The sequence below is a fragment of the Staurois parvus genome, unplaced genomic scaffold, assembly GCF_062004578.1.
Source record: "Staurois parvus isolate SC_StPar_1 unplaced genomic scaffold, SC_StPar_1.0 ptg000390l, whole genome shotgun sequence".
Lineage (NCBI taxonomy): Eukaryota > Metazoa > Chordata > Amphibia > Anura > Ranidae > Staurois > Staurois parvus.
Genome location: NW_028318186.1, coordinates 7,288,466 through 7,302,532, shown reverse-complemented (window position 1 = coordinate 7,302,532; position 14,067 = coordinate 7,288,466). Strand labels below are relative to the sequence as shown.

The 14,067-nt window shown below is 43.1% G+C and overlaps 1 protein-coding gene across 1 annotated transcript in view; it reads right to left on the bottom strand.

Annotated features, from left to right (window-relative positions):
- CDC5L (cell division cycle 5 like) overlaps positions 1 to 14,067 on the bottom strand; it is a 93,285-nt gene that overhangs the window by 24,188 nt on the left and 55,030 nt on the right. The window contains exon 14 of the mRNA XM_089686060.1: positions 11,749 to 11,946. Coding sequence (XP_089542186.1) covers positions 11,749 to 11,946 — 198 coding nt within the window. The remainder of the gene's footprint in view (positions 1 to 11,748; positions 11,947 to 14,067) is intronic.

Sequence of the window (14,067 nt, the reverse complement as noted above, 5' to 3'; positions counted from 1 at the left end):
AATATTTCTCTAGTATGAGAACTGCATTGAGAAGTACAGTGTTACCTGAACTGTATTCCAGGATTTGCTTGTCTTCAGCTGAGAAAACTTGCCATAATTTACTTTACATAAAGTCTCAGAAATCTTTTATTATGGTCTTCATGTTATATAGTTTGAATGCCATGCCATATATAAATCATTTATCATTGTATAAGATCGTATTCCACACTTTTTTTAATTTTTTCCAGAAAAAAAAAGCAAGTAAAAAAACACTTTAAAAAACACGAAGAAAAAAAACATTTTTCACCCCAATTTTACCATTTTATTCTGGGCCTTCCCATCTCTAATCCTGACCTCTTGTGACTTGCTATAATGTTACAGTGTCTGATCAGAGGAGGCGGAGGCAAGGGACACCAAAGTCACTGGGCAGGAGCTTTTAATGATAAAAGATGTAGCTTTTCGAATAATGATACTTGCTAAAAATAGTGACACATTTCACAGGCTGATCACTGATGTAGAGAAGTCAGAGGGAATGCTTCCGTCTGCTCAATGCAGACTGATGACATCACCTCTGTCTAGGCAAAGTCGCTAAACTGAATCTCAGCTACTACTACTAATGATAAAGGTGAATCTTTTTTGAAAAATTATTCTACCATTTAACTACCAAAGTAACTACCATTTCAGGAATACATGCCAGAGGACATGTTATGCTACTGAAAAGTCTAATTTTAATAATCACAATGGTGTTTGTAGTGTTTTTTGTTACAGTCATTTATGTCTCACCTGCCACTCAAGCCCTAGTGTCACCAAGTCTTAGTTCCCCGTGTGATTTGTTGCGCTTTGGCCGTTACGCAACAATACATGACATCTATGCTACGTGCAACCATGTAGCTTGGCAAAAGATACAGGTGCTTCTTTTGGCCCCATAGCAGTCAGTAGTAGTACATGAGAAATGCATTAAAATGGATGAAGAAAAAAAAAAAAAAAAAGGAAAAAACATGAAAATGCAGATGCACAGATATGCACCTAACCGGTCTACTTTTTGGACAATTCAGGATGTGATGTCATAGTTTGGCATTCAACAGAGCAGCCGGACAGCCATGGAGTACCCGGGAGATACAAGAATCTAGCATGCTACTCACCTTGCTAGCAACCATGCCAGACTGAAATGTCAGTGTTGGGTGGAGTTGGGGCTTTAAAAGACAAAATATTCCCAGGAAACATGCACCCACAATTCCAGAATTGCTAAAGTAAAAATCCTTGGCAGTGCACAGCCAGCACACAAGAGAAAATCTCTGCAGCATAACAGCTGATTGGATCCAACATTCCTGCAAGAGCACGTGACTGCACTGTGCACATCTGTGAGGGTGCCAGCTACGAGTCTTCATGCAGCCAAATTAATAATCATGCAGGATGCCAACGACTTCGGTCTAGAAAAGTCAGTCCTTCAATCAATATGATCCAGTCTCAGGGGGTGATTAATAATACGGGCTCATGCCCAGAGTGGAGTGATGAAAACCAGAGCAGGCAATTCTCTGCCAGTTTATTCAGTAGGACCCTGCCATGCTATCTGCCTGCATCCAGCAAAATATTACCAGCAGCTGCTTTAACCATCCTGCAAACGACACACTCTTATACACAATTTAAAGAGGAATCTGGTCACAAACAATGGCGCAAATCAGTTGTTTTTGATAGTGATGTGACATCCCTCACTCCCATATGTGACATCCCTTACTATGACATCCCTATTTGTGACATCCCTTGCTCCCATGTGTGACATCCCTTGCTCCCATGTGTGACATCCCTTACTATGACATCCCTTGCTCCCATGTGTGACATCCCTTACTATGACATCTTACTATGACATCCCTTGCTCCCATGTGTGACATCCCTTACTATGACATCTTACTATGACATCCCTTGCTCCCATGTGTGACATCCCTTGCTCCCATGTGTGACATCTTACTATGACATCCCTTGCTCCCATGTGTGACATCCCTTGCTCCCATGTGTGACATCCCTTACTATGACATCCCTTGCTCCCATGTGTGACATCCCTTACTATGACATCTTACTATGACATCCCTTGCTCCCATGTGTGACATCCCTTACTATGACATCTTACTATGACATCCCTTGCTCCCATGTGTGACATCCCTTTCTCCCATGTGTGACATCCCTTGCTCCCATTTGTGACATCCCCTTACTCCCATTTGTGACATCCCTGACTTGTTTTCTGAAACTGCAAGAAACTCAACTGTGCCCTGTGAAAGATGCTGAGCTTTACCTGATCTCTTAGCTGTCAAATTATCTTCCACAACCTCTTCCCAATGTAAATACAACCCTGATACAGGGGAAACAGGACATACTACAGATATGATTTTGTGTCATTCAGCCCTGCTCTAAGCTGTTTCTCTAGGATTCTATCAGCCAGTGCAGGTGCTCACACAGTTGTATTACATGACAGTCCATATAATGTGCTTCACATAAAAAATGTTTCCGAGCTAGAAAAGTCCTCCAGCAATTCCCTACCAACCACCCGAGACAACCAGAGGTCATCCACTCTGTATATACACCTAACATCCCCATGGGCAGTACCTGCTTAGCAATAGCAGGCATTTTACAATGGGAATCTTTATATTTAGTTCTACTCTGCAAAGCATATCCGGATTACCAGATGTGTAGCTGTATAAACTCCAAAAAGAAATATATATTTATTTCAGGTACATATATAGCGCCGTTAATTTACGCAGTGCTTTACATATATATTGTACATTCACATCAGTCCCTAACCCTCAAGGGGTGTACAATCTAAGGCCCCTAATTTACATTCATACATACACATATTAGGGCCAATTTTAGACAGGATCCAATTAACCTACCAGCATGTCTTTGGAGTGAGGGAGGAAACCCACACAGGCACAGGGAGAACATGCAAACTCCAGGCAGGTGGTGCCGTGGCTGGGATTCGGACCAACGACCCTAGTACTGCCAGGCGGAAGTGCTAACCATTTAGCCACTGTGCTGCCCGTATCCTCTCTATAGTTCCTGATCAGAAGGAAAATAGTCAGCCTTTTAACGGTGTTACAAAATAATGCTGATTAATGATAATGTAACATGCAGATGATCATTCGTCTTCAACTGTACCTCCAAAGCGGGAAGCAAAAAGCCAGCCAGGCTAGGACGGTGATAGAAGTTTGAAATGACACTACTGCCATCTGCTGGGAAAAGACATGCAAGCGTACAAATACACAAGCATCTCAACATTAAAGCCTAGTATGCACAATGAGAAAATCGGATGAAAAATATCGCTTTCGGAGCGATCGTCTGATAATCTGTTCGTTAGTGCACAGCTTTTGAGAACCGATCACAATGATTAATGCAAAATTATCTGAAGGGAAAAACACAAACGTTTTTCTGGTACGATAACAGAAGATTTTCTTTCAATCAGTACAGTAAACGCCCGTAAAAAAAAAAAAAAAAAAAAATCGAATGACCTAGACAGGGCATGCTCAGAAACTAAAGAAAACATTCCAATACATTACATAATGTGGGGTCATTCTATCTTACAAGAATTTTCATAACCTATGCATTCTCAATATGAGACTAGCATGTAAAACCCCCCCAAAAACGAATGCTCAGTCGTCCAATATTATCATCGTGTAAATCCAGGCTTAAAAGTGCTAGTAAACCTACAACAGTAAAATCAATCTGTATATGCATTAAAGCATGCTTGTTATACTCGCTGTGGAACTTAAGGGGTTAATCCTCTGCATGGTATAAAAAAAAAAAAGATGTTTGATCCTGTCTTCTCTGGTACTCCCCTTCTTCCACAGTCCCCATTTTATAGAAGAGTGAGAAGAGAATGAAAACTCCTCCTACAAGCTTTAACCAGTACTCTGCTGGACACTGAGAATGGGGAGACCAGATATAGTGAATGCGGGGTCCTGGGAGACCAGATATAGTGAATGCGGGGTCCGGGGAGACCAGATATAGTGAATGCGGGGTCCGGGGAGACCAGATACAGTGAATGCGGGGTCCGGGGAGACCGGATACAGTGAATGCGGGGTCCGGGGAGACCGGATACAGTGAATGCGGGGTCCGGGGAGACCGGATACAGTGAATGCAGGGTCCGGGGAGACCGGATACAGTGAATGCAGGGTCCGGGGAGACCGGATACAGTGAATGCGGGGTCCGGGGAGACCGGATACAGTGAATGCGGGGTCCGGGGAGACCGGATACAGTGAATGCGGGGTCCGGGGAGACCGGATACAGTGAATGCGGGGTCCGGGGAGACCGGATACAGTGAATGCGGGGTCCGGGGAGACCGGATACAGTGAATGCGGGGTCCGGGGAGACCGGATACAGTGAATGCGGGGTCCGGGGAGACCGGATACAGTGAATGCGGGGTCCGGGGAGACCGGATACAGTGAATGCGGGGTCCGGGGAGACCGGATACAGTGAATGCGGGGTCCGGGGAGACCGGATACAGTGAATGCGGGGTCCGGGGAGACCGGATACAGTGAATGCAGGGTCCGGGGAGACCGGATACAGTGAATGCAGGGTCCGGGGAGACCGGATACAGTGAATGCAGGGTCCGGGGAGACCGGATACAGTGAATGCAGGGTCCGGGGAGACCGGATACAGTGAATGCAGGGTCCGGGGAGACCGGATACAGTGAATGCAGGGTCCGGGGAGACCGGATACAGTGAATGCAGGGTCCGGGGAGACCGGATACAGTGAATGCAGGGTCCGGGGAGACCGGATACAGTGAATGCAGGGTCCGGGGAGACCGGATACAGTGAATGCAGGGTCCGGGGAGACCGGATACAGTGAATGCAGGGTCCGGGGAGACCGGATACAGTGAATGCAGGGTCCGGGGAGACCGGATACAGTGAATGCAGGGTCCGGGGAGACCGGATACAGTGAATGCAGGGTCCGGGGAGACCGGATACAGTGCATGCAGGGTCCGGGGAGACCGGATACAGTGAATGCAGGGTCCGGGGAGACCGGATACAGTGAATGCAGGGTCCGGGGAGACCGGATACAGTGAATGCAGGGTCCCGGGAAACCAGATATAGTGAATGCAGGGTCCGGGGAGACCAGATATAGTGAATGCAGGGTCCGGGGAGACCAGATATAGTGAATGCAGGGTCCGGGGAGACCAGATATAGTGAATGCAGGGTCCGGGGAGACCAGATATAGTGAATGCAGTGTCTGGGGAGACCAGATATAGTGAATGCAGGGTCCTGGGGAGACCAGATATAGTGAATGCAGGGTCCGGGGAGACCAGATATAGTGAATGCAGGGCCCCGGGAAACCAGATATAATGAATGCAGGGTCCGGGGAGACCAGATATAGTGAATGCAGGGCCCCGGGAAACCAGATATAAAGAATGCAGGGTCCGGGGAGACCAGATACAGACAATACAATTACAATACATTTCAGTACAGAAGGAATATGAGGGCCCTGCTTGTGGAGCTTACAATCTAAAGGGCTTGCCATCCAGAGCGGTAATAAAAAATGCAGACGTGCTGCATTTATCCAAATTGCACCACACATGACCAGCATGGTGGTGTCAACAGGGCACACAGAAAACAGTTGTCCTGCGTTTATCCAGTACAGAAAAAACATAGGTCACTGCATATAGGGTGGACAAGCCTAACTGTATCTCTTGTGGAGGATAAATTACTGAATTCTTTTTTCTTTTTTTTTTTTAAAGACAATGCAGTTTAGTACAACTGGAGTAATTCTGACTTGAATATTCCCAATCTACCTCCTTTATGAATTCCCTTCACTGCCTCTTGCTGTTTTTAGGGTAGAGATATCACTGACAGTGGACTACACAGGCCTGGACCCACCACAAAGCAGACACTTCCACAATTTGGCTTTATTCAGATAGCCAGTAAGGACTTGCCCGAAGGAGAGGAGAACATCCAAAATAGATTTTCCTGCACCGGAAAACACTTCATACAAATTAACCTGACAGGTTCTCTTTAACCGTTTCTAGATTTAGAATGTAAGAGATACACTTTAAAAAACGTCAATGTTTTTAGGATACGTCACTAGCATCCAGCTTCCATCTGACCGGTCTTACCAGAAACTGCCTGACAGTCGGTAATTGCTCTGTATTACGCAACAGAAGCAGCTGTCAAAATAGAGGCTCTCCTGTCTGAAACTAACCTTCCAAACAATCTGCAAATGTCACTGAGCAAATACGATAAATCAAAGTATTATTTCATTGTAGTTACTATTTCATTCATATGTAGAGTAAAGGTTTGATATCACTTAAAGAAACCTTAAGCCCTGGTTCGCATATATGCGATTTGAAATCCGATTTGTGCGATGCGGGTGACATTGGGAATTGCATTTGCATGTGTTTATTGTGAGGGTGTTCATATATGTGTGGTTGATCCGCAGTGCAATTTTCGAAAAGGGTCTTGTGCGATTTTTGGTCAGGGCAATGCGAATTGGTGCTCTGTAGAGGTCAACAGGAAGTGTCAGAAGGCAAGGTGTTTTTGCATAAGAGAGAGACCAAAGACCTCTATGAACATGACAGATCCAAACATGTAGTACCCGGGAGATACAAGAATCTAGCATGCTACTGACCTTGCTAGCAACCATGCCAGACTGAAATGTCAGTGTCAGGTGGAGTTGGGGCTTTAAAGACAGAATATTCCAGAATAGAGAACCAATTCGCATAAGAGAGAGACCAAAAACCTCTATGAACATGACAGATTCAAAAATGGACCTGTTAAAAAATAGCTTCAAATTTCTCAACGCATATGTGTGAACCTAGGCTCTAAGTTATTTTGTTTTTTTGTATTCCTATAGAATTCATTATTAACTTAAGTTAACATTAATATCAACCTTAATTAGCTACTTCCTCCCCTTTGTAAGTGTTTCTGTTGATTTCTTTGCTTTGTTAATTTTTTAGTATTGAATGGCAAGAAAATACAAAGAAAGATTTTTTAAATGTTTTTAAAAACTAGTTAAACCAGGAAAAATACATTTTTAAAAATGTATTTTTGTTTAAAGATTCCATGCAAAATAAAATATATTTTTACAAAAATATTACCCCCCCCCCCCCAAAAAAAAAAAAGAAAAGGAAAGAAAAGTAGAAAAGAAAAGAGAAAAGAAAAGAAAAAAGAAAAGAGAAAGGAAAAAAGAAAAGAAAAGAGAAAAGAAAAGAAAGAAGAAAAGAAGAAAAGAAAAGAGAAAAGAAAAGAAAAGAAGAAAAGAGAAAAGAAAAAAGAAAAGAGAAAAGAAAAGAGAAAAGAGAAAAGAAAAGAAAAGAGAAAAAAAGGAAAGGAAAGAGAAAAAAGAAAAGGAAAGGAAAGGAAAGAAAATTAACTTGTGCTTTAAATTAGAACGAGAACTGAAGTGGTAAACTATCAGTAGAGTAGTAATGCCCAATGACACAAGAGCTCACTCATATCAATGCAACGGTACATCTGTGAGCTAGATTACACTGGTAAGGACAGATCGGTCCTTGTGTAGTATCCTAGGTGCAGTATATACACTGAAGTCTGAGATGATTCTAGTTTGATGAAAACTCCACATCCAACCCACTGTCATGGTACCAAATATTTCACCATATGGGAAGTAAAGTCTATTAAGGTATGGTAAGAATTAAGGTGGACCTTTATCAACATCATCATAAAAATAGGTTAGAGGTACGCTGGGGGAAAAGAAAAGAAAAGGAGAAAAGAAAAGAGAAAAGAAAATAAAAAAGAAAAGAAAAAAGAAAAGAAAATAAAAAAGAAAAGAGAAAAGAAAAGAAAAAAAGAAAAGAAAAAAGAAAAAAGAAAAGAACAGAGAAAAAAGGAAAGGAAAGAAAGGAAGGAATAAAAGAAAATTAACTTGTGCTTTAAATTATAATCATTATAGTTCTGCTTTATGTCCTCCTCCCCTACCACATTCGGCATATAATTTTTGGGGAGGCACCTAGTTTTGAATGCCTAGACAATCCGAGCGAAAGTTGCCCCCATTATACTCCCCCATTTGTCAGCAACTTTCTGGGACACATCAAAGGTTCCAAAATGCTGCGGGACCATTCACAAAGCTCAGCGCAACTCATGCATGCACAGTGGGAAGATGGCTGTGAAACCGCAAGCTGGCATAGCCGCCTTCCCACACTGAGACTCTATGCAAACTGGTGTAAAAATTGTTGCTTCTAAAGGAATTTTGTGTTTTGCTGGTAGAAGCAGCTCAGTGTTATCCTATGTGTCCACGCACATTAGGACGATTAGTGGAATATTTTAAGCGCAACATTTAGAGGCAAGAAAAAAACCCTTGTGGTTTGTGTTTTTGATTGAAGCTTTTTGACAGAAAAATGCTAAACTTTCCTGCACTTGGCTAAACTGTGTACAAAAATGCTCTATATCAGAGTTTTTTTCTGCCAAGGGAACTGGCATTTTTTTTTTAAGCCCAGTGTGCATGGAGCCTCAAGATGCAGTCACCAGGGACCTGAAGACCGGTGAAGAACTGGCCCAGTTAAGGACAGAGTTGGATCCTTGGACAGATAAGTGCCCTTTTGTTAAAAGCCAGCCGCTACAGGATTTGTAGCAGCTTTTTTTTTTCTAGGGTGAAGAACCGCTTTAAGGAATGACAAAATTATTGGCAAACAGGCCCACAGTGAAAATGCAAAAAGGTCTCTGGTCTCAAGATAATACAGGTACGAGAACTGAAGTGGTAAACTATCAGTAGAGTAGTAATGCCCAATGACACAGGAGCTCACTCATATCAATGTAACGGTACATCTGTGAGCTAGATTACACTGGTAAGGACAGATCGGTCCTTGTGTAGTATCCTAGGTGCAGTATATACACTGAAGTCTGAGATGGTTCTAGTTTGAGGAAAACTTCACATCCAACCCACTGTCATGGTACCAAATATTTCACCATATGGGAAGTAAAGTCTATTAAGGTATGGTAAGAATTAAGGTGGACCTTTATCAACATCATCATAAAAATAAGTTATAGGTACGCTGGGGGAAAAAAAAGGGCTTACAGAGTTTGTTGTCCTGGACAAAAATACTGCTTACCCCACCTTCCCCACTTCTGTTCACACATCAAAAGCATGATCTCTGCTGAAGGAGGCGGTTCAGTTCACACTGGCAGACCTCACCTTTAGGAGAGAGATTATGCAACCAGCACCTGAAAGCAGAAGTGATGTAACATTCTTTTGCTTCCGCTGTGTGATGAGACACCTAGCTAACAGGTGGGAAGCTTCACTTTCGTCATTCACTGCATGCGCTAATAAGATGGACTCAAGTCAGAGCTTACTGAGCTTCAAAGAGAGTAAAATTGTTGGTGCCGCTTAGCTGGTGCCTCTGTGATACAAGTTGGCAATTTGTTTGTGGTGTCACGAGGTACAGTATCAAAGGTTATGACGGCATATATAGTTTCCGGGAAAACGTGTTCTGAAAAGCATAAGTGCGGTCAACTGACCGAAAAAGAGAAAAAGGACACCGTGGAGGATTGTGACCTGGAATATGAAAACAACTGCTGCAATGGTGACTGCAGAGCTCAATCTTAGTCTTCACAGAACTGTGACCTATTATAATAGGTCTAATATATATATCTGGACTTGGATATCTTTCTATACACATTTACCGAACATTTTTACATTTTTGTTCTGCATATGTTGCCTTGACAACCCCGAGCAAACACCCAGAGCAGTCAGAATACAGCTGATCTCATGTAATGGCTCAGATTTCACACAGCCAGACATTAAACTCCGGGGAAAAAAATAATTTTTGTTCTTTTTTTGGGGGGGGGGGGGGGGGTTGGAAGCACAATTAAAACAAGCTGTAACCACTTGACCTCCAAAAGATTTATAACTCTTCCCGACCAAACCTTTTTTTGCTATATGGCACTGCGTTACTTTAACTGACAATTGCATGGTCATGTCATTTCCCCCCCCACAAATAGAGCTCTCTTTTGGTGGTATTTGATCACCACTGCGTTTTTTGCACTATCAACAAAAAAAAGACCGACGATTTTGAAAAAACAAAAACAAAAAAAAAAAAAAAACCCCAAAACAATATTTGTTCTCTGCTATAAAACATCAAATAAAAAAAATGTAAAAAAAAAAAAAAATCTAATTTTTTTTCATAAATTTAGGCCAATTTGTATTCTGCTACATATTTTTGGTACACAACATTTCCATACCAGAAATACCAGATAAGGGCAGGGATTTAGAACTAATCTGTACCTTTGGGGAATCACTGCAGGGTGAACTGTGCTTCCTACCTGATAGAGGGATCTGTGAGTCCACACCGTTGCCCCCCAATCCCACCGCTCTGCCTATGTGAAGCCATGGCTTGCTGAGGATCTGTAGGCCTCAATCCCCAAAAGAGAGAAACCACCCAGCTAAGTGGGGTTCAGGCACAAGCCACAATGCCTAAGTAGCAGTCACTCCCTGTGAACCAGTCTCCCCAATACTTGCTGCCCCCTGTGCTAAAGCTGTTGCGCTGTGTGCTCAGACAGAGTAGTTAACCCACTGGCCTTGCCGAGTTGCAGAAGCCTGGAAATGTGTTGATGTGTGAAGGGATGAGCAAAATGCTCAATGATGTCACCTTGCACAGATAGCCAGTCCACCCCTTTTGAAAGTCTCTACTGCAGAGTGGTGCTCCAGTCAAAACTTAACAGCCTCGCAAACCAGAGCACAAAGGGACATTATAGAGGGATACTGCCACCTCTGCCACTTAGCCCAGAGGACAACCGTTCAAAATGCAAACTTCACCCATCATGGCAGGCACCTCCCTTCCCAGAGGGATCACTGCCCTAGACCTGTAGAGAATTCTGCCAAGGTAATTTGGTACAGGGTCATCCTGAAGATCACTGCCTGCAGGATCCAGCAGCATTCCAGGCTGTCTCTGTACTGGCACACGGGTTCCTGATACAGTCCTTTTTGGCCAACTGGCCATAGCTACCAATCCAGATGAAGCTCTCCCCTACCCCATAAGGGATGTGAGCAATAGGTCACAAAGCATAAGGGAACTAAAGCCCATGAAAGAAAATCTTCAAGGAGACAACAGTAGGCATGTGTATCACTAGTTAAAGCTGAGGCCTAGCAAAAAACTAGGGATTCCTGCTTTATTTTGGTCAGTGTTTCAATTCACATGAAGGTAGCAGCACAACCCTAGCAGTCATGAATATGAAGTCCTTTCTATCCTGTAATATTCAATTAAGAAATGACAGTTTAATTTTTACTGAATATTACACACATCGTTCTTCTTCCTGTGCTGCAACTTAAAACAGTCCCAGCGACTCCATTCCAGGTACTTTAGTTAAAAGAATACAAAGCTTTTTGCAAATCAACAAGGTGAGAAGAAAAAGAAAAATGAACAAACAATCCTTCACTGTACTAATCGCCAGAACGGTCAGTTGCACATCCAGAAGAGAAGCAATACATGTAGTATTCACCATGAATAAAACTCATTTTTTTCAGTAAGCAGCAGCCAGACATATGATCATTAGAGGTAGCTTATGATTTTTTTTTAGAAACCGCACAATTTAAATTTTTTCTAGAGTTCCATTCTAATAAGCTGATTGCCATAACCAGCTGATCAGCCTCACTGTGGGAATTAATGGAAATAATGTGATATTTCAATGGAGGGCCCTTTGAATGTTAAGTGATCTGCTCAGTGTTTATGCTTTTTTTTTTAATGGTCATTCGATTAAAATGTGCTATATATGAGATGCATAGTACACATACTATAGACAAACCAAAAGAGGGATCAAGCAGGAGAGGTGCACTTACCTCTAGCTTTTTCTCCAGAGACTCTATCCTGTCCTTCTTGCTTGCCAGGTTGGCTCGGGTGTAACGCCCTTGTCCAGGCAGATACAGCACCTGACTATAACATTCCTCCCACACCTGATTGAAGGCATCCAGAGAGAGGTCTCCATGACCCATACCTTGCTTGACTACCTCCATCTCTTGCTTTAGCAGATCCTCTGCCTGAAATGAAAGGATCAACAAGGGTCAAGAAGAAGCTGTGCAGTCCACCCACTTCACTTATTAAAATGAACCATAGGAGCAGAGTCTGTTGCAGGCAAAGGTAGTGGACATCTCCTTTAAAAGTATAATTTTCATGCAAACTATTATAACAGTGTTCATCATAAAACGACCCTGCTGCTATACTACATTATAGCACCTGTAAAAGAAAAAGAGTACATACTTACATTGCCTGGTGCCCATGCTGCTGACTGTCACTCTGATCCTGAGAAATTTTTTAGTAAAGGCCGTAGGAAAACTTCCAGAAATGGCTTATAAAAAAAAAAAAAAATGGTATAGCCAGAGGGCCACTTTAATTTCTGACATGACTTGCTTATTTTATGTTTGTTCATACGTCTTTATTTTATAAAAGATAGAGCTTTGTACATAAGCCATTACATTTAATGTTGCCTCATTTTTTGATTCATATCTAGCAAGGATATACACATTGTACATACATACATAAATTACAAAACAATACACTTCTTGTGAACTTTGTGGATAAACTGCTCTGCAGTATCTGCAGCTACAGAGGTCAGAGGGGGGCTTTATTAAAAAGCTAGTTTACTGCTTAAGAATATTTAAAGAGAGCAGGTCATCAATTTAAAACAATGTACCGTATATACTCGAGTATAAGCCGACCCGAATATAAGCCGAGGTACCTAATTTTACCACAAAAACTGGGAAAAACTATTGACTCGAGTATAAGCCGAGGGTGGGAAATGAGGCACCTACTAGTCAATGTAAAAAATAAAGACTGTAAATAGTATCATTTGTCTATAAAATTGTTATAAGTAGGAATAGTGCCCCATCATTGGTGTCAGTGGGAGGAATAGTGCCCCATCATTGGTGTCAGTGGGAGGAATAGTGCCCCATCATTAGTATCAGTGGGAGGAATAGTGCCCCATCATTGGTGTCAGTGGGAGGAATAGTGCCCCATCATTGGTGTCAGTGGGAGGAATAGTGCCCCATCATTGGTATCAGTGGGAGGAATAGTGCCCCATCGTTGGTGTCAGTGGGAGGAATAATGCCCCATCATTAGTATCAGTGACACCAATGATGCGGCACTATTCCTCCCAATGACACTTGCTGACCCCTGTTGCAGTATGGTGCTGCTGCAGCCAGCATATGTGGTTGCAGCAGCACCTCTGCACTGCACACTTACCGGCTTTTCCCTCACTCGATTTTCGCAGGTCCGCTCGGCTCCGCCTCCTCGCCAGTGATTGGCCGCCTGTGTACCTTTCCTGAGCTACAGTTCTGGCGGCCAATCACCGGTGAGGAGGCGGAGCCGAGCGGCAGGAGTGAGGGAGTGGCCGGAGTGACGGAAGGAGCAGCGCTTCCTGGATGGATCATCGTGGGAGCCAGGTAAGAGACAGCAGCCCTCTGCCCACCCCTGTACGTGCCCCCCTTGACGGAGCCTCGCGCCAGGTAAGAGACATCTGTAGACGTTGACTCGAGTATAAGCCGAGGGGGCTGTTTTTCAGCACAAAAAATGTGCTGAAAAACTCGGCTTATACTTGAGTATATACGGTAGGTAAAATCACAGAAAAATCAAATATTGTAAATGCTTACTTGCAGTGTTTTCCCTTTCCATAAAGGATTTTTTGTGCCTTTGCAATTGCTAGAAAATGTGACTACTTCAGGGAAAGACAATTCTCTAGCACAGCCCTCCCCTTCCTTCCACATTAAAGCCCTTTGCGCCGGTGGGAGTGTCTAAATACTGTCTGTGCTGGTCCAGCCCCCGTCCCCATGTAACCTTTTATGTAGCTGTGGGAGGAGGCGTGAAGTGATATACTATAGACTTAGAGGGGTTTATTTACTAAAGCTGGAGAGTCCAAAATCAGACTCCCTTCTGCATAGAAACCAATCAGCTTCCAGGTTTCATTGGCAAAGCTTCATTGAACAAGCTGAGGTTAGAAGCTGATTGGTTTCTATGCAGAAGGGAGTCTGATTTTGGACTCTCCAGCTTTAGTAAATAAACCCCAGAGTGTCACTTGAATGACAGCTCTGAGTCTACTGGGGTAGCTGATATCATATCCAATATGACAGTGCCCATCAGCAGTCTCAGGGCTTTTGGAGGTCTGC